The sequence below is a fragment of the Orycteropus afer genome, unplaced genomic scaffold (genome assembly GCF_000298275.1).
Source record: "Orycteropus afer afer isolate SDZICR_OR568_19922 unplaced genomic scaffold, OryAfe1.0 scaffold00001, whole genome shotgun sequence".
NCBI lineage: Eukaryota > Metazoa > Chordata > Mammalia > Tubulidentata > Orycteropodidae > Orycteropus > Orycteropus afer.
Window position 1 is genome coordinate 24,694,368 of NW_006921588.1, and position 19,732 is coordinate 24,714,099.

The following is a 19,732-nucleotide window of genomic DNA, read 5'->3' on the forward strand; positions in this document are numbered from 1 at the left end:
TTGACTCGACGGCACATAACAACAACAACAACAACAACATTGTGATAATGGGATCTCTGGTGGCATAGTGCCTAAGGCATTTGGCTGCTACCCAAAAGGCTGGTGGTTCAAACCTACCAGCCACTCCTTGGAAGGAAGATTGGGCAATCTACGTCCGTAGTGACACTGCCTGGAAAACTCAAGGAAGGGTTGCTATGAGTCAGAAACAACTTGATGGCAGTGAGTTTGGGTTTTTTTGTTTGGTAGTGTGATACCAAAAAACAAAACCAAACCCACCGGCGTCAAGTTGATTCCAACTCATAGAGTCTCCCATTGGGTTTCTGAGGCTATAAATCTTTATGGAAGGAGGTTGCCCCATCTTACTTCTGTGGAGTGGCTGGTCGGTTTGAACCCCTGACCTTCTGGTTAGCAGCCAAATAAATGCAAATGCCTTATCCACTACACCACCAGAGCTCCTTAGTGTGATAATGTTGTTGTTGTTGTTATGTGCCGTCAAGTCGGACCCGACTCATAGTGACCCCTCGTTGGGTTTCTGAGGCAGTATCACTACAGAAGTAGATTGTCCCGTCTTCATTCCGAGGAGTGGCTGATGGGTTTGAACCACCAACCTTCTGGTTAGTAGTCAAATATGTTAGCCACTATGCTACCAGAGCTCCCTAGTGTGATAATACTAGTGAAAATTTTTCAGGCTATTAAAATTAAAACTTAGAAAAGTCAGTAATTTAAAACCCTTTCCATGTTATCAGATCAGAATTACCTTAAAAGAATTAACAATTATAATCCTATTTCAGCTTAGTACTTCAAAGATGAGAGAGTCAGTTACCAAAATATGTGCTTCTCTACCTAGTTTGCTATGAACCACACCTAGAATGCTGTACAGAAATCTCCCATATTAAGATGCTACTACTTCCACATGGATTTCAAAGGAGTAGTAAACATTCGGTTGACAGTATTTCCTGTTTCGGTTATTTATTATAGCATAACAAACAATCCTAAAATTTAATAGCTTCAAACTATAGCCCCTTTTTATTGCTCTTGACTCAGGAATTTGGGCATAGCTCCTTGGGGATGGTTCATTTCTGTTCCATGTGATGTTGGCTGGGAAGACTTGACAGTAGTGCTTAAGGCATTTGACTGCTAACCAGAAGGCTGGCAGTTCAAACCCACCAGCAATTTACTTCTGTAGTGATACTGCCTCAAAAACCCAAGGAGGGGTCTCTATGAGTCAGATGCGACTCAACGGCAGTGAGTTTGGTTTGATTTTGGGGAAGAATGCAAGATCGCCTTATTTACATATCTAAAGTACCTCACTTCTCTTTCATGTGGCCTTTTTTTTTTTTTTATGGTCTCCATATTGTTTCTTATCATTCAATAATCTAACACAAGTTTTTTGATATGGTTGGTTTCTAAGAAGAACACAATGAAAGCAACAAGGCCTACGCCCAAAAGACACATAGTGTCACTTCCACTGCATTCTATTGGACACAAGAAATCACAGGTCAGCCCAGATTTAATGTACAGAGAAATAGGCTCTATTGCTTGATGAGATGAGAAGCAAAGTCACATTGCAAAATGCCATGCAGAAGACGGATTGTTGAGGCTATATTTGGGAACAATCTAAAACATTTCTCTTTATTACCCCATTCCTTTCTTCCCCATGTCATGCCTTATTTGATAGTACCAAATTATGATGTCTCATAATTAAATATGACCATCTCCACAGTCTAAAAAGGAGCTCTGGTAGTGTAGTGCCTAAAGCACTTGACTGCTAATCAGAATGCTGGCAGTTCAAACCACCAGCCACTCCTCGGAAGGAAGATGGGACAATCTACTTCCGTAGTGATACTGCCTCAGAAACCCAAGGAGGGGTCGCTATGAGTCGGGTTCGACTTAACGGCACATAACAACAACAGTCTAAAAACAAAACACAGAGAGGATTAAACACTTCACAAGGAGTCCCTCTGTTTATCTTTATAACCTCACTTTAGTCCTCTTAGAATGAGCCTTTTCCTTCAAACTTCCTCATTGCAACTATTTACCACCTATCAACATGGGTGGTGTAATTCCAAAATCCATTCCCTTCCTCCGATCAATGCAAGTTTTAGGATTAAAAACCAAGCAAAGTCTGAGTTAATCTGTCTAGAATAGTGGCTTGGAGGCACAGCCATGATCCAGGTTCCCAAGGGCTTCAGAACCCTACAATCCAGTCTCTTGCTTCCAGCTTATGTAGTTGATACATGCTTTCTCTTCTTCATCCTTTCTCCATCTAGCAAGTAATTATTAGGAGCTCTGGTAGTGCAGTGCCTTAGGCATTTGACTGCTAACCACAAGGCTGGCAGTTCAAACCCACCAGCCACTTCTCAGAAGGAAGACTGGGCAATCTACTTTTGTACTGATACTGCCTTGGAAACCCAAGGAGGGGTCGCTATGAGTCGGATCTGACTTGATGGCAGCAGCCTTAACTGAGTTTGTTGGGTTTTTTTTTTTTTTTTTTTTTGAAGTAATTATTGGATTCTTTCTGTGTCTCTCCCCCACACGTGCACACACACAAATATAATTCTCAGAGACAGAACATCCTCTCTTTCAAACACCTGATATCCTTCCATAATTTTTTTAGAACTTTAATGGATAGAATCCACAAAGGATGTGTTCTCTCTTCTCTTAAGCCAGTTCATCTGCTTATTGACAGTGCAGTGCCCCAGCATAGGTAACAAGCCTGTATGCACCTTGGAAGTGACCCTGTTTAATTCTTGGCTTCTTCCCTGCCTCCTCTTCAATAGTTACTGCTAGTGATTTAGTGCTTGTGATAGTTATGTTTGTATATCAACTTGGCTAGGCCTGGTTGAGTGGATGGGCAGCTGGATGTAGTATTCCCCATGATGAGACTGGTAATCAACTCCATGGTGGAATTTACTGGGAGCAGCTGAGTAGCTGCCTTTCGTTATGTGGTCTGCTTTCCATATATAAAGAGAAGCTTTGAGAATGGTCTCTAGCCTTTGGCACACTTGGACCCTGCATGTAGCTGTGTCGTTGCTCAGCAGCCTGCTATGCTCTGCCGACCTTGTGACTTACAGTGGACTTAAGTTAATGGCCTGCGCTGTGGATTGGTAACATTGGGACTGTGCCTTTTTACTTGTCAACCTTGGGGTTTCTCAGCCTCAGCAGCCAGCAGCTGTCTGAGTGAAGAAATGCCTCTAGCTCCAGCGGGTTGGGAGCAGAAGGCAGATCTGGACCCCGAGGTTGAGGGGCTTTCACCCAGCCCCTAGAGCCTGGCACTTTGAACTTAGACTTAAAGCCTCCAAATTTTAAGAATAAACTGTTTGTTAAGGCCATTCCATTTGTGGTATTTTCTTGTCAGAGCGGCACTAGGTAACCAGAACAGTGTTAAAGAGATTAGAACTTACCTGAAACCATCTCTGCATACAAATCCACTTGGAATAATGAGGAAAAGTATAGGGCATTATTGTTTATTCTATTTTAAACTCCACATAATTCAGGTTAGAACTGAGCACTAGAGAAAATATACCAATCTGTCTTTGAAATGGGCATGTAAGTTTTCTCTATTTTATGGGTTAAAGATTAAGGCTAAAATGATTAGCTTTCATGCAATTTGTGTGCCAAGTGCATTTGAAATTGGATCAGTGACTAAGAATTAAAATTCTTTATGTTTTTGACTATGAGGCCAGAAGAACTAGATGGTGCCCAGCTACCTATCAACCACTCAGAGGGCGATCTATGTAGGAGATCCTGGATAGAGTGGGAGAACAATGTGGAACACAACTCAAAATCTTAAAAAAGAATAAAGGGACCAGGTTTGCTGGTCTGATAGAGCCTGGTGGAACCCCTAGATCTATGGCCCCTAGCTGCCCTTCAAGTCTGGAATTTAACCCACTCCTGTGGCTTCCAGGCAAATAAAAGATAGGCATACATTTACATTAGATAGATATACTCCTTGGAGAGATCAATCATGGGAGAATAGAAGGGCTGTGTATGCACAGGGAGATGGCTCAGGTGGCAGGAGTCCCTGGGAGTAAAAGACACAAGACCTATGGGGAGAAGTGGGAGGAGAGCTGTAGCATTGTAGATTACAGTCAATGTCATGAGACAAATTGTATGTGAACTGCTTATGGAAGATGAATTTGTTCTGTAAACTTTCACCCAAATCACAATAAATTAAAAAAAAATTCTTTAAGTTTTTATTGAGGCCTTGTCTCGAGTTGCTGCTGCATTATACTCCATCTTTGTGTTAATTAGAAAAAGGTTTATCCTCTGGGTTGATGCTGGCCCATGCAGGACACTAGACAGAGCTGAATGGCTAGATGTCAGTCTCTAGTCATCTCCTGGGCTGGGCATTCTCAATGTTTCATCTCTGTTGACTTGCATCACTTCCAGCAGCCAGTTGTTATAACTATTAAGTCAAACTTACAAAAGTCAAGGTTATAAAAAAAAAAAGAGGTTAAGTGTGAGTCATCTTTGTGAGACATTTCTGTATTCATCTGAAGAAAACGATTTGTCCAAAGTTACCAAAAAAAAAACCAGGTTTTTTGGGGGTTTTTAAAACACTCAGTCCCCACACGAGATACATCACAACCCTTAATTTTTCCACTCATAGAGCTGGAAGAAAAGTTGACATCTTTTACTTTTACTTAGAGGCCACTTTGCATCCAAAGTCGCAAAGCTTTTTGATCTACTCATTCCCTCATTGCTCTGCCCCAGAACTTCAATGTCAGGCACTCTTTCAAACGAAGGACTGGCCATATTCTGGAACCCTTTTCCGGATGATTTTAATAAACGTTATTTATTTTGCTGAGACCCTAAGATTTTCCATCAAGCAGTGAACGTAAATACACACACACACACACACACACACAGAGTGTAACACGCTCCTATTTCACAGAGAATGACATGGAAGAGGTCTTTTTACTAAAGAGAAACCCAATGCCATCGAGTCGAAGGGCAACTGATGAAAGGCCAAATTTCAGAAAAAGGTGTCCAAAAAGCCCACTAGCGTCCAGCCAGCTCAGATGAAAAATGAAGCAGCCAGGCCTCTCTGCCAGGGCTAGTGTTCAATTCTTCTTTTTAGTGCCCCTTTACCGGTTCCCGCCCGCCAGCCCGTCAGCGGGTGGCTGCCGCTGTCCTTCCCGACTAAATAAAGTTACCAATAAAGTTACTACAAAATGACCTTGAGCGTCTTCTCTTCAGCACCCATTCCCCGCCTTCTCCATCCGGGTGCTGCGGAGCGGATAAGAGCAGAACTGCGCCTGCGCACCCAGCCCCACTCCTTCGACCTCTGTCGCTGCTCCTGCTGCCGAGGAAGGTAAGCCGAGGGCGCGGGAGCCAGGCCCGGTTCGGGCAGAGCAGCGCCCAGTGGGGACCCATCTATTGTGCTAGTACCTCGCTGGGCGCGGGGCCCAATCTGCTGGCGTGCACGAGAGGCCGCGAATCCCAGGTGGGAAGGACAGGCCCTGGAAGGGCACTTGACCTTAAGCCTCTTTGCCTCCAGAGAGGAAGCGGGAGAGGAACCCACGCCGTCTGTCACCCAAGTCCTCCAGCCGCGCCTCCCGGAAGAGTATAAGATGTTCGCCTGTACCAAGCTCGCCTGCACCCCCGCTCTGGTACGAAGCCCAGGCTGGGCCGGGGTCTGGGAGCGGGAGCAGGGGGAACGAGGGCCGGGCCTCTTGGCCTTGGAACGTCCACGTTTTTGAATGGGGCAGCCTCCGGGCGGGGCATACCACCCTCTTGGGAACAGCATTCCTCTCGCTCTTCAACCCAATGCCCTTTTCTTCTTTTCCACCTAAATCTGGGGCATCTCACTGGCTTCCTCCCTTCCACTAGGGCAGTGGAAAGCAGCCGAGGCCCATCTGTCAGGCTCCCCTCGTAGTAGGTCAAACCCTACTTGCCCTTCTAGACTCTTCCCCATCATGCTGTTGGATAGGTGTTGACGAGAAAGCTGGGGTGCTGTGGCGGGTGCAGGGGCTTGCTGAGGCCCAGTTCACCCCAGCCGCGCGCTCCATTGCGTGTCTGTAGGTCAAACTCGCTGCAGAGGGAGGGACTTTGCCTCACCCTGTGTGGGCGGAGAAGGGTGGTGCGGGAGCCGAAGTCAGTCTTTCTGCCTCAAGGATATTACTTCCATAACCATTTTGGAGACTTTAAGTGAAGATTTCTGGGGGATTTGTCTTGGAGAATCAAGACTTGGTTCAGAAGGGATTTTCTGTGACCTTAGTTTAGTGGACACTCAAGGGCAGAGAAGCTGGACTGGAAATAGGTCCTTGTGGTCAGAGTATTTCACTGATTATCGTTACACTGATGTTGAACTGTTTTTGATGTCATGATATCATAGGCATATTGGGATATCTTGAAAATGCTGGGAGCTCATATTAATGACGGACTATTTTAAATGACAAGCATTTATAGTAACCCTCCTAATACACTTGTTGGTCCACTTAAGGTTACCAACAAATATAGGGTGGTCATTGTTATTTTTCTGAGCTGAATTGTGGAGCTAAAGTAATTAAAAATTTTTAAGCAATATTTACTGGTCTCTTTTAAACTAATTCATCTTAGAATTTTGGTTCAGAATATTACAAATAATTTGTATAATACAGCCAGTTTTAAACTTCATTGGCAACATCAAAACTTTATTAAAACTGTTTTGTATATTGAAAATGACCAAACAGCCAAGATAAGTAAAAGTCGTTACAGAAAAGTTGTGAACTTAAGCTTATCAAATCCCTTCCGATTCATTTTTGCTGCTTGCCTTTTTAGAACTCATGGTACAAGAAGGATCACAGAAGGCTTACCTATTTTCTAACTTAATGCTTGGAATCTTTTTTTCATTAATAGATCCGAGCTGGATCCAGAGTTGCATACAGACCGATTTCTGCATCATTGTTGTCTCAACCAGAAGCTAGGACTAGAGAGGTAATAGTAGCAGTAAGAAGTTAGGCAGGACTGCCATGTTGCTCTTACAGGTTGTTTTGTTTTTAGGTCTTTTGGTTTGGATTGGAGTTGGAGGGTGGTTAAAACTCATTAATGAATGATTTGAGAACAATCATTTTCCACTATCTTACCCAAAAGATATGTAGAGGATGAGTCAATGAGAGAATTTTCCTATATCTAAAATTATCCATTTGAGTTGAACAAGAAATATTATTTATATTTAAGAATATTGTTTTGAGTTTTGGTCTATATATAAAATTATAATAGCTTCAACTTATTGGAAAATCTCTATCTGGCCACTTTTAATTTTCAACAACTTAAATAGTGGCATAATACCTAAGGCATTTGACTACTAACCAGAAGGTTGGTGGTTCAAACCCACCAGCCACTCTACTAAAGGAAGACTGGGCAATCTACTTTTGTAAAGATTTCCAAAGGGGGTCACTATGAGTGAGAATCGACTCAAAGGCAGTGAGTTTGGTTTTTGGTTTTGTGTATGGTATAGACATGTTATTCCAGTCCTCCAAGCCTTTGCCTTTTCTATTGTGCCAGTTTCCTATTTCAAACTCAGCTATAGAGTAGCTATGATTTTCACAGTACAGTAAATAGCTAACTGTAATTACTGATTTGACCTTTGTCTGTTTCTTGTTTCTCTAGCGCTCAACAGTGTTTAATGGGGCCCAGAATGGAGTGTCTCAGCTAATTCAAAGGGAATTTCAGACCAGTGCAATCAGCAGAGACATTGACACTGCTGCCAAATTCATTGGTGCAGGTGCTGCAACAGTAGGAGTGGCTGGTTCTGGTGCTGGTATTGGAACAGTCTTTGGCAGCCTCATCATTGGCTATGCCAGGTGATCATTTCTATTGCTAGTTTAAGAACCTGCTTGAATGCTGACACATTGTGGGGAATGCAGTAAGGGTCATGGAACACTTCATGTAGAAACTGTTGAATGGGAAATAAATTTGCTGTGTAAAATTTTACCTAAAGCACAAGAAAAAAAAAAAAAAAACAGGTAACAACAAATTAGAGAAGGAAAAAAATAACCTGCTTAAAAATCTAGTGTAAGTAACTGAAATAATAGCTACTCTGTATTAAGTGCCTACTCTGTTATGCTATATTTGGACGGCTTTGCATGCATTGCCTCAATCCTCACAACACGCCTTGGAGATACAGTCCAGTTTACCTGTGAAGGATTAGAGTCAGAGAAACATCACTACTTGCCCAAGGTCTTGGCTAGTAAATGTCAGAAAATAAATTTTAACTTGGTCTGACATCAGTGTCTGCACTCTTAATTATGTTAGAATATACTTAATAAAGCTCAGTCTTTAAAAATGTAAATTTCCATTTTATTACCTAACGTCTAAATTCTGAACTCTCCGATCTTGAAAGGAATAGAACTTACTTTCCGAGGGATAATAACCATGTTAAGGGTGTCAGAACCCCTCAAAACGGATGATAACTAACCATCTACATGACACACAGACATCTTCCTACCCTTATCCCATGTGATTGGGATTGGGGGAAAGTGTCCAAAGCAGAAGCTAAAGAGATCTAGGCAAATACTCTTCCGTAGACTTTTCAATTTACAGAGATGCTACATACTGTAATACAGTTCTTTAACATTTATCAAACATGTTGAAAGTCAAAATAGTATTTCAGAGTAACAATCGTGTTGTTGTATCTCTTTTAGAAACCCTTCGCTGAAGCAACAGCTGTTCTCATACGCCATCCTGGGATTTGCCTTGTCTGAAGCTATGGGTCTCTTTTGCTTGATGGTTGCTTTCTTGATTTTGTTTGCCATGTAACAAAAATTACTGCCAGAGATGTTGGTATTCATATTAATTACGGAATGGATATAATTCTGTGTATCTTACTGTGACTCCGAGAACTATAGTGTTGGTGTCATGGAAATGTATGTTATTTCCAAAGTCATTTCATTAAAGATGAAAACTTTAATTTTGGCTGTAATTTGTACTTACCTAAATTTGGTGCACCACATGGAGGAACATGTACTTGGGCAGATGCTGTACAATTCAGGTGATCATACAGCAGTTGCTTCAATGATGAAAAATAACCTGTTCTCGTTTTTATAGGAATTCTTTTATGTAGTGTCCTACATGTTGTAATTTACAGGACTTTTGCTGCTTCGTACAAAGGAGAAATAGGAGTGCTTTGAGAATCTGTAAAATATAATTAATTAATATGCAAGATGGTTTTGTGTTTTTAAGGACTAACCTGAATTACAGTACTTGGAAGCAGGATCACCGTTCAAGGCTGACGTGATTGGTTATCCAGCTGAATCTAAAAATAAATCATGCCAGGTTTTTAGGAATCAAAGCCTTCGTAGGTCACTGACCCAGAATTGTCTTGATGGCAGTGGGTTTTTAAGTTCAGTTAAACGGGTTTAGGTGTGTAACTTTTGTTTTCCAGTAAGTCTCAGACTAAGTAATTGTGTTTGTTATAATCCTATCAGTCTTTTAAGAAAAAGCAATCTAATTAGTACCTAGTTTCATACTTGAGCAAAGTTCCCATTAAAAAACAAGTAAAAAGTAAGCTGCATTGGCTACACTTTTTAAGCCAAAAGTTGCTAAAGTGATGCCTAAGGCTGCTAGTAACAAATGTTTGTGGTAGGAGTCTTGGGAATGATAGTTGCTTCAACTGTATTTTGTTTTTAATACTACATGTTGCTTCTTGGTCAGACTTTTACAAGGGCAAAAGTGGTACTATTTATATTTTACTCCTTTAATGCCCTCTGCCTAATTTGATTTCAGCTGAAGAAGAGCAGTTATTATTAGTGTTGCTCAAAGGATAGTGTGAAGACCTCCTGTATGCTTGTTTAATACAAATCCTAGGGTCCAGCCAAACCCAAGTGCCCCCAAGGGTTTCTAAGACTGTAAATCTTTACAGATGCAGAGCAGCTGATAGGTTCGAACCCCTGACCTTTTGGTTAATAACTGAGTACTTTAACCACTGAGCCTCTAGGGCTTCTCCCTAGGGTCCAGCCCTACTGAATTAGAATCTTTGGACATGAAACTCAACATTATTAAAAAGGTTCCTAGGTAATTTTTGTGCATACTATTTGAGAATCACTGACAGATAAACCTAGCAGATTCATTCCTACCTTCTATAAAGTCAAACAAGAAGCTCAACGAAAGCCAAAAAGTTAGAGATACAGGCAGTTCCCAGGTTACAAACATCCAATTTACATACAACCCATAGTTACAGACCAACCATGTAAATAAAGCCCACTGTATTAAAATTTGAAGTGTACCAGAATGCTCCTTGGAAACGAGAATGGCCAGACTCCCTCTCACCTACTTTGATCACATTGTCAGAAGGGACCATTCCCTGGAGGTTATCATGCTTGGTAAAGTGGAGGGTCAATGAAAAAGTGGAAGGCCCTCAACAAGATGGATTGGCACAGTGGCAACAATGACGGTCTCAGGTATAGCAAAGATTGTGAGGCTGGCACAGGACTGGGCAGTGTTGCATTTTGTTGTACTTAGGGTCACTATGAGTCAGAGATGACAGCACCTACCAACAACAACAACAGGTTTTATAGTATCTGGAAGTGTTTAATTTTTTTTAAGCATAACAAGGTGCATTACATACTAAGTCAAACATTTGACTAACTGAGATTAGATATGAACCATATCTAAGTATTCCAACTTAACATACAAGTTCAACTTAAAGACAGATTTAGGAACAGTATTCTTCTGTAACAGTACTCTTCCATAATCTGGGGAATACCTGTACACTTTTAGGTTGATTAGTCTCTCAGATTCCTGAAGCCCTCACTGTTTTCTTGAAAAGCACTACCTAATATTTGAACTCAGCAATGTAAATAAAACTGTCACACAACCCAGCAATTCAACACTCAGGTATATATGCAAAAAAACTTAAAATGTGTTCAAACAAGAGCCTGTACACTATTGCTCATAGCAGAACTATTCATAGTAGCCAAAAGTTAGAAAGAACCCAAATGTCCGTCAGCTAACGAATGGCTAAACAAAATGCATATCCGTATGATGGAGTATTATTCGGCCATAAAAAGGAATCATTTGTCATGCTGCGATATGGATAAGGTTTGAAAAGATGCTAAGTGAAAGAAGCCAGATACCAAAAGCCACCTATTGCATGACTCCATTATATGAAATACCCAGAAAAGGCAAATCCTTGGAGACAGAAATTTGTGATTGCTAAGGGCTGGGGGCTCTGGTAGCATAGTGGCTAAAGGCAATTGACTGCTAACCAGGGGGCTGGCGGTTCAAATCCACCAGCAACTCCTCGGAAGGAAGATGGGGCAATCTACTTCCATAGTGATACTGCCTCGGAAACCCAAGGAGGGGTCGCTATGAGTCGCGTCCGACTTGACGGCACATAACAACAACAACAAGGGCTGGGGGAGAGGAGAATGGGGAGTGACTGCTTAGAGTATAAAGTCTCCCTTTGAGGTTATAAAAATGTTCTGGAATAAAAAAAAAAAAAACTGGAAAAAAAAAAAAATGTTCTGGAACTAGATAATACTGATGGTTGCACAACATTGTGAATGTACTAAGTGTCAAAGAATCAAGTTTTTTAAATGGTTAAAATGGCATATTTAATGTTACGCATATTTTATCACATTAAAGTATTATATATGTAACAAAATCATACTAAATTTAAAAAATCTTAGGGAAATACTAAGATTAACTAGGAGCTCTGGTAGCGTAGTGCCTAAGGCACTTGACTGCTAACCAGAATGCTGGTGGTTCAAACCCACCAGCCACTCCTTAGAAGGAAGGTTGGGCAATCTACTTCTGTAGTAATACCACCTTGGAAACCCAAGGAGGAGTCGCTATGAGTCAGGTCTAACTTGACGGCACATAACAAGATTAACTAGTCTTCTGTTCCAGGGTTATTTTTAATAAAACCAATCTTGCTTATAGCCTGTTGTAAGTATGGTTTGATGGATGGAGAGGCCTGGAAGATTGATTCTGGAACAGGTTTCTGGCAAGAGATGCTCCAGCTGAGGGAATTCCCCGAGAGATGAAGAAAGAGGAGATACCTGGGCTGTGGCTACATGGCCTCGATGTCATTGAACCAAAAACAAAAACAAAATAAATCTTTAGAAAATCCAAAGTCCATGTAACTTGAAGTATAACTGCAGACTATTTTACCTAGATGGGGGAAGGAAACTGCATCAGAGAATCAATATGATGGACTATGTCCTTCTAGGAATCAACACCATCCCTGTGATCAGTTGTGGATCAGACCACTGTGACTCACAGCACTCGCACCGGCTGATTTTCAGAAGTAGATTACCAAGCCTTTCTTTCTCATCCATGTTAGTCTGGAAGCTCCCCTGAAATGTGTTCAGTGTCATGCCAAATCTAATCCACTGCCATCGAGCAGATTCCTATTCACGGCAACCCTAGCAACACACAAACCTCCACTGACAGGTGGTGGCTGAGCATGAGATCCACTGGCTGGGAACCAAGCACAGTCCTCCTGCAATGGAAGGTGAGAATTCTACCACTGAGCCTCCAATGCCTCACATCCCTCTACTAAGTATTTCATTTTTCTTTTTGTAACAGTTTCTGACATTGAAAGTAAGGCATCGGAATACATCTGCTCTGTCAGCAGACATACTTACTGTGCACCATTGTTACAGGAAGTACCACCTCCCTTAGCTTATGAACTTTGCAAGCTAACAATGCTGCTGACTAAATTCTTAGTTTTTCAGAGGCTATTAAAGATGTTATTGTCATATCAAATGCCAAATGAAGAATTATCTATGTTGATCAGTTTTAAAACTCCCAATGGGAAAGACCACCCTAGAGTGCTAATTGAACTTCATATTTAATTTAGAATGTTGTTCCTAAAGGCAATGGTGCATCTCAAGTTTTCAGGCATAGTTTTATTTGGTTACATGTTACCTTTAATTAATGCAGAAATGTGATATTTTTAATCCCTTTTAGATTGACTCAAAATACAGATTTCAGTATGAAATATGTCTTTGAACTAAGGAGAAGTTTGTCATCTAGCCATAAATATTAAGATGTGTGCTGCTTGTTGATTCTGACTCATGGCAACTCCGTGAGCGTCAAGAGTAGAACTATGCTCCATAGGGTTTCAGGGCTGTGGCTTTTCAGAAGCACATTGTCAGGCCTGTCTTTGAAGGTGCCTCTGAGTGGATTTGAACTTCCAACCTTTTGGCTAGTAGTTGAATACTGAATCATTTGTACCACCCAGAGACTTTATGCAAACAACTAAAATTCAAGGTGGTGGTTGTTGTTATTTGCCATTGAGTTGGCCCCGACTCATAGTGACCCCTCCTTGGGTTTCCGAGGCAGTATCACTACGGAAGTAGGAATGCCCAACCTTCCTTCCGAGGAGTGGCTGGCGGGTTTGAACCGCCAGCCTTCTGGTTAGCAGTCAAGTGCCTTAGGCACTATGCTACCAGAGCTCCTAAAATTCAAGGTAGAATCTTGAATTCCAGAGGAGTGGCAGTACATGCTAAGCTAATCACAGTGGGTGAAAAAAATTTTCTGATGAAGAAATCACATGAAGAAGTGCTATTTGTCTACAACATTAGATATAAACCTTAAGGAATTGGTGGAATGAGGACAGAATAGAAGAAGGTACTTTGGCTAGTGAGCAGCATGAGCAGAGAAGAGTTAAGTTAGTGATAGGTCAGTACGGGAGAAATAAACTACCTGGGCATGAGGGAAAGAGTGGGGGATAAGGCTGCAAAGGTACTTTGTGAACTGGCAGATATAACTGTGGGTTTTATTCAGGTGACCACAGGCAGCCATTAAAGATTTAGAGCTGTGTTTTAGAAAAGGTTAATACAAGACCAGTGTATGGGATAGACTCGAGTCAGCAATGACCAATGGTTACTATAGAGGCTTTGCTGATCTAGATGGTGGCAATGCATTTGTTTGTTTGTTTGTTTGTTTTTTTTTTTTAAGAAGTAATTTCAATAAGGTTTGATGCCTAAATCTCAGAAACCAGTTGGGGGAAGGGGAGGTGTATGCATCAAATAAATGCACTTTCTGTGTTAGGAGCCGTATGTATAGTATGTCATTTAGATATCATGACAACTTGGCAAAATGGGGATTAGTTTTCTAAGATGCAACAAAACAATAGGCTTAGAAGAGTTAAACAGTCCCCCAAATCACATGCCACTAAGTGGTAAAGTCAAGACCCAAACTCAGATCTCTCCTGAACCCAAAGCCCATGTTTTAGTATGTGCAGGGCACTGAATCGCTTGACATGGCCTTTGAAGCCATCATCCTCCATTCTGTGATGTATTGTAAATCCTAGCCTCTATGCCTGTTTAGAGAGCTCTGGTGGCATAGTGCCGAAGGCATCTGACTGCTAACCAGCAGGCTGGTGATCCAAACTCACCAGCCACTCTTCGGAAGGAAGATTGGGCAATCTACTGTAGAGATACCGCCTCAGAAATCCAAGGAGGGATGACTATAAGTCGAAGCATCTTGACAGCTTCATGAGTTCAGTTTTCAGTTTTTTGTGAGACATTACAGTGAAATACAGAACCTAAGACAGGAAGGGGAGTGCTGAGGGCAGGAGGAGGAGTTGATATCAGAGATGATGGAGTGGCACGGCAATTTGGAAATGTTGGGACATCTTTAATCTCTGCCTCATAAGGACCAGCCTTGTGCTGATCCTTCTAAAAGAAATTATTCAAGCAGTGTGACTATGTTTGGGATGACAGGGGAAAAGCTGATTTGGGAAAAATGATGAGTGTTGTTTTGTTATAGAATTTAAATACCAGATTGAGATATAATCTTACAGATAGACCTGTGGGCTTGAAAAGAAAGGCATGGTGAATGATGTGGAATGGATGTCAATAAAAGAAGAGCAGACTAGCAGTAAGGACCCTGCTCCAGGTGGATTACATAAATTTGTACTGGAGCTCATTAACCTGTTTTTGTGACTCTTGGCAGTGTTGGGAAACTTGTTAACACAAACTGATGCAAAGAGCAATGAGGGTTATCAGGGCTGGGGACTGACAAGAAGTGAAGGTCAGTGGTACCCTAGACAGAGAGCAAGCAAGCACATTGTTCAACAGGCTAACCAATGACTTAAAACCAGGAAGGGGCCACAATAGGGATGACAAAGTAATAAAAAAGAGGAGTGAAGGGCTTAGAGGTCACAATAAGGTCTCTTCAGAGTCATTTCAGTAAGAGCCAATAAATAGACAAGAAATTTAGAGAATTTCATAGTTTAAGATCTTGGAGGTAAGGTAGGTCCAAGGAATGATCAGAATTTGTCATCAAGGTGCTGAGTGGCCAAAATTAGATAGCAATGAAAGTCACTGAAGTTAAGTTTAAAGAAAGATTGTAGATAAATGGGAATAACATTTGAGAACAAAATAAACTATACATACCACACTACTGCTGTAAGTTTTAAGTTACATTAAGTAAGTTTAGGCCAGTATGGTTTGGTTTGGGTGTTAAGTCTTTGGGAGAGAAAAAGTATATATTGTTGTGTTACTTTCCTTTTCAAAGTCTTTTTAATATAATGTGATTTCTACACATGAAATTGTAACTATTTATTGAATTCTCTACATGCTAAATCAACATAGTGATTTCATAGTATTATTCTGCTGATAATATATGGATTTAAGACCCAGGCACATGATCCATCAATTATTTAACCAATGTTTCACATGTTTTGGAGCAAAAATAATTTTTCAGATATTACACCATCTCCCCTACCATAGCAATTGTATTCTATCTCTGCCAACCTTAAGTCCTGTTGTTGTTAGGTGCCACTGAGTCGGTTTCAAGTCCCAGTGACCATATGTTCAACAGAACGAAACACTGCCTGGTCCTGTTCATTCTCACTCATTGCCAAGCTTGAGCCCACCATTGCAGTCACTGTGTCAATCCATCTTATTGAGGGTCTTCCCTCCTTTTTGCTGACCCTCTCCTTTACAAACCATGATACCCTACTCCAGGGATTGGTCCCTTCTGACAACATGACCAAAGTATGAGAGACGGAGTCTGGCCATTCTCACTTCTAAGAAGCATCCTGGCTGTACTTCCTCCAAGATGAATTTGGTTGTTCTTCTAGAAGTCTGTCATATGTTCAATATTCTTTGCCAATATCACAATTTAAATGCATCAATTCTTCCTTGGTCTTCCTTATTCATTGTCTAGCTCTCACATGCATATGAGGCAATTGAAAATACCATAGCTTGGGGCAAGTTCGCCTTAGGCGTCAAAGTGACATATTTGTTTTTTAATACTTTAGAGAGGTCTTTTGCAGCAGATTTGCCTATTGCAATACATCATCTGATTTCTTGACTGCTGCTTCCATGGTTGTTGATTGTGGAACCAAGTAAAATGAAATCCTTGACAACTCCAACCTTTTCTCCATTTATCATGATGTTGTTTATTAATCCAGTTGTGAGGATTTTTGTTTTGTTTATACTGAGGTGTAATCCATACTGAAGACTGTAGTCTTTGATCTTCAACAGTAAATGTTTCAAGTTTTCTTCATTTTCAGCAAGCAGGGTTGTGTCATCTGCATATTGCAGGTGTTAGTGAGTATTCCTGCAATCATGAAGCCGCATTCTTCTTCATACAGTCCAGCTTCTCTGATTATATGCTCAGCCACCAATTGAGTAAGTATGGTTAAAGGACACAACACTGACACATATCTTTCCTGATTTTAAACCACGCTATATCCCCTTGTTCTGTTTGAATGACTGCTACTTGGTCAATGTACAGGTTCTTCATGAGTGCAATTAAGTGTTTTGAGATTCCTACTCTTTGCAATGTTATTCTTAATTTGTTAGGATTGAAATCAAAAGGCTTGGCATAGTCAATAGAACAGAGTTTTCTTCTGAGGCACCTCTAGGTAGATTCAAACCACCAACATTTCTGTTAGGAGCCAAGTGCTTATCTATTTGTGCCACCCAGGTACTCTTAAATGTGTGTGTATGTCTCAAAACCAAACACTGCCATTGAGTGGATTCTGACTCATTAATGATCTCTCCTTGGGTTTCTAAGGTGGTATTTCTATGAAAGTAGATTGCCCAGTCTTCCTTCTGAGGAGTGGCTGGTGGGTTTGAACTGCCAGTCTTCTGATTATTAGTCAAATGCCTTAGGCACTATGATTATTTAAAAAGAGCAAGCTTATAATATTGTACATTATCATACCCCCCCATCCCATCAGCTATCTTTTGCTGTATCTTGAAGCAAGGTCCAGGTCCACCACTCCTTTCTTTATCTCAGGGTTAATTTGCCCAAAGTGCTTTATCGGATAGTTGATTTGTTCTTAAGATAGGACCTGATTCTAAGTATCAAGGAAGTTTAGTAAGTATTCTAGTTTCCCTACACATGACTCTCCCTCATGAAAACAAATCCTTTTTGTAAAATAAACCATTGGAAAAAACCTGGGCATCTGATAGTTCCCCATGTAGATATTAAAACCAAATGCAAATTGTGACCCTGCTTTCACTTACACCATTAATGATATCATGTATGGTTTATTTTTTCCCAAGAATTTTAGATTAGCTCAAATTTTATCCCATTAGAAATGTTCTTCCCATAGTACTCTAGCAAAAGTGAGAGTATCCTTACGGGACATCATTTATAAATGTGGCCTCAACTGGAACAGTGCCTGGGATATTCATCCTCAATAAAAACTGATACTTTATGGGTAATGAACTACAGAGACAGAGCATTCAGTTTACAGTTGACCAAAGAGGGCATATCCAAGGTAATTGGAAAGAGTAGGTGTTTGTCTAAGGACCCAGGAAGGTCCATATGACGAAAAAAACCAGACCAAACTCACTGCCATACAGTTGATTCTGACTCACAGCAAGCCCCATTGGGTTTCCAAGGCTGTTACTGAAGCAGACTGCCTCGTCTTTCTTCTGTGGAACAGCTTGTGGGTTCAAACCACTGACGTTTTGGTCAGCAGCCAAGTACCTTAACCACTACACCACCAGAGTTCTTTTTCCATATGACCAAACCTCCCTTATTTTCTGTCATAAGGAATCCATGGTTTAGGTATTATATGAGTATCAGGTTGACATATAGGCTACTTTATGGGAGCCATGAAGAATAGACAAGGGACACTAGACAAAACTCTTTTAGGAGTGGTCCTTTCTATTTTAATTGATAACTTAATAGTGTGTAGAAAGCAGAATATAATGATGGCAATCTATCTTTCTAGTGAGTGAGGTGGAAGAAAAAAGCAGCAGCAGCACTGAAATGAAGAACAAGAAAAAGGGTTTTTGGCATTTCAATTTCATTCTCTCTCTGGATTCATCTCAACGAAACTGGCATAGGATAACTAGTATGATTTGACAGCTATTTAACATAATCCTTGAATTTCTTCCCTATAATGCCATATTCTGTTAATCGTAAATTCTTTTGAGAAATCAAGGATTGAGGGGGGGAGGGTGGCAGTGGAAAGTAGTCTCCAACACTTGAAATGTTCTGAATAGAAATTACCATAGTGAGAGCAGGAGCACTAAGAAATAACTTTTCAGCAATGAATAAGAAAATCCTGGCCTGCCAGAAGAAGAGAAAGAAGATCTGTCTTGAGCAGTGTCAAATTACCCAATAAGCAAGGTGAGCACATACTTATGGAACCAACAAAACAGGGACACCAGTTATCCAAAGCAAAGACCCATAGACGCCAAGCAGGTAAGATACAAGAAAAAGTGAGCACCGCAGTGGAAGGGAACTGCGTTAAGTGAAACTGATACCAGCTCCAGTGCATAAGAATACGCTGGCCAGAAATAAGGTTCATGCCGGGTCATGAAGGCACCCCACACTCAAGGTTGTTTAAGCTATGAGTTTAATCCCTACCACTTCAACACCTTTGTTGACATCTGTCCCTTATGATCCCCTCCCATGTAACTGAAACTTCTCATCTCAGTGGGTCTCTGGAACATACTATTTCTTTCTAATAAATGAGAGGTGGGAGTGGGCTGCTGAGTCTAACTCTTGCTACATTCACCCACTATGCAACTGGATCCAACATGACCAGTTACTGGGCAAGAACCAAAACCCAAATCCACTGCCATTGAGTCAATTCCAACTCCTAGCAATACTATAAGACAAAGTAGAACTACCCCCTAGGGTTTCCAAGGCTGTAAATCTTTACAGAAGGAGACTGCCTCATGCTTCTCTCAGAGTGGCTGGTGGGTTAGAACCACTGACCTTTTGGTTAGCAGCCAAATATATTAACCACTGCACCACAGATTATATTAATAGATAACAGGTCTCTGATCCATTTTGAGAGAACCACCTTGTACATTCACATCTGCTGATCTAGCACCTCCAGCTAGAAGGACGAACAATGCTATTTGCCATATTAACACAATGTATGCCCTTGCACGTGTCCTGGTAAACAAACAATGGGAATTCCAGTCCCAGATGAGGCATGAATGTGAGGAAACATAAATAAGTCAATCACTGCAACGAATTCAATTAAGTTGCTTTTAACCTGAACAGCATGCACGTACAGAGTTATGTTCCAAGTTCTATAAACAATATTTAGAACTTTAAAATATGTTTGGCATTCATGTAGATGCAATCTATCATACATTTAATATTTTACTAAATGAGTAATAATTTAATACTAACATAGCAAATGTCAAGAACATACTGGAAAAATGGAGAGGAGTTAGTTACTCCTATGAAACCAGTTCTAATCCCATACTTTTTATGTGTAGACTAAAGGCAAAACCCACTAGTCTGTCAGTTTGTTATACTGTGGTGGCTGGCATGTTGCTATGATGCTGGAAGCTATGCCAAAATA

The 19,732-nt window shown here is 40.9% G+C and overlaps 1 protein-coding gene across 1 annotated transcript; it reads left to right on the forward strand.

The window, feature by feature from the left end:
- Positions 1–5,576: 5,576 nt before the first annotated feature.
- Positions 5,577–8,745, forward strand: ATP5MC3 (ATP synthase membrane subunit c locus 3). Its single transcript, XM_007939507.2, has 4 exons — positions 5,577–5,615; positions 6,844–6,921; positions 7,597–7,790; positions 8,631–8,745. The coding sequence occupies exons 1-4, from the start codon at positions 5,577–5,579 to the stop codon at positions 8,743–8,745; spliced, it is 426 nt and encodes a 141-aa protein (XP_007937698.1).
- The last annotated feature ends 10,987 nt before the right edge of the window (positions 8,746–19,732 follow it).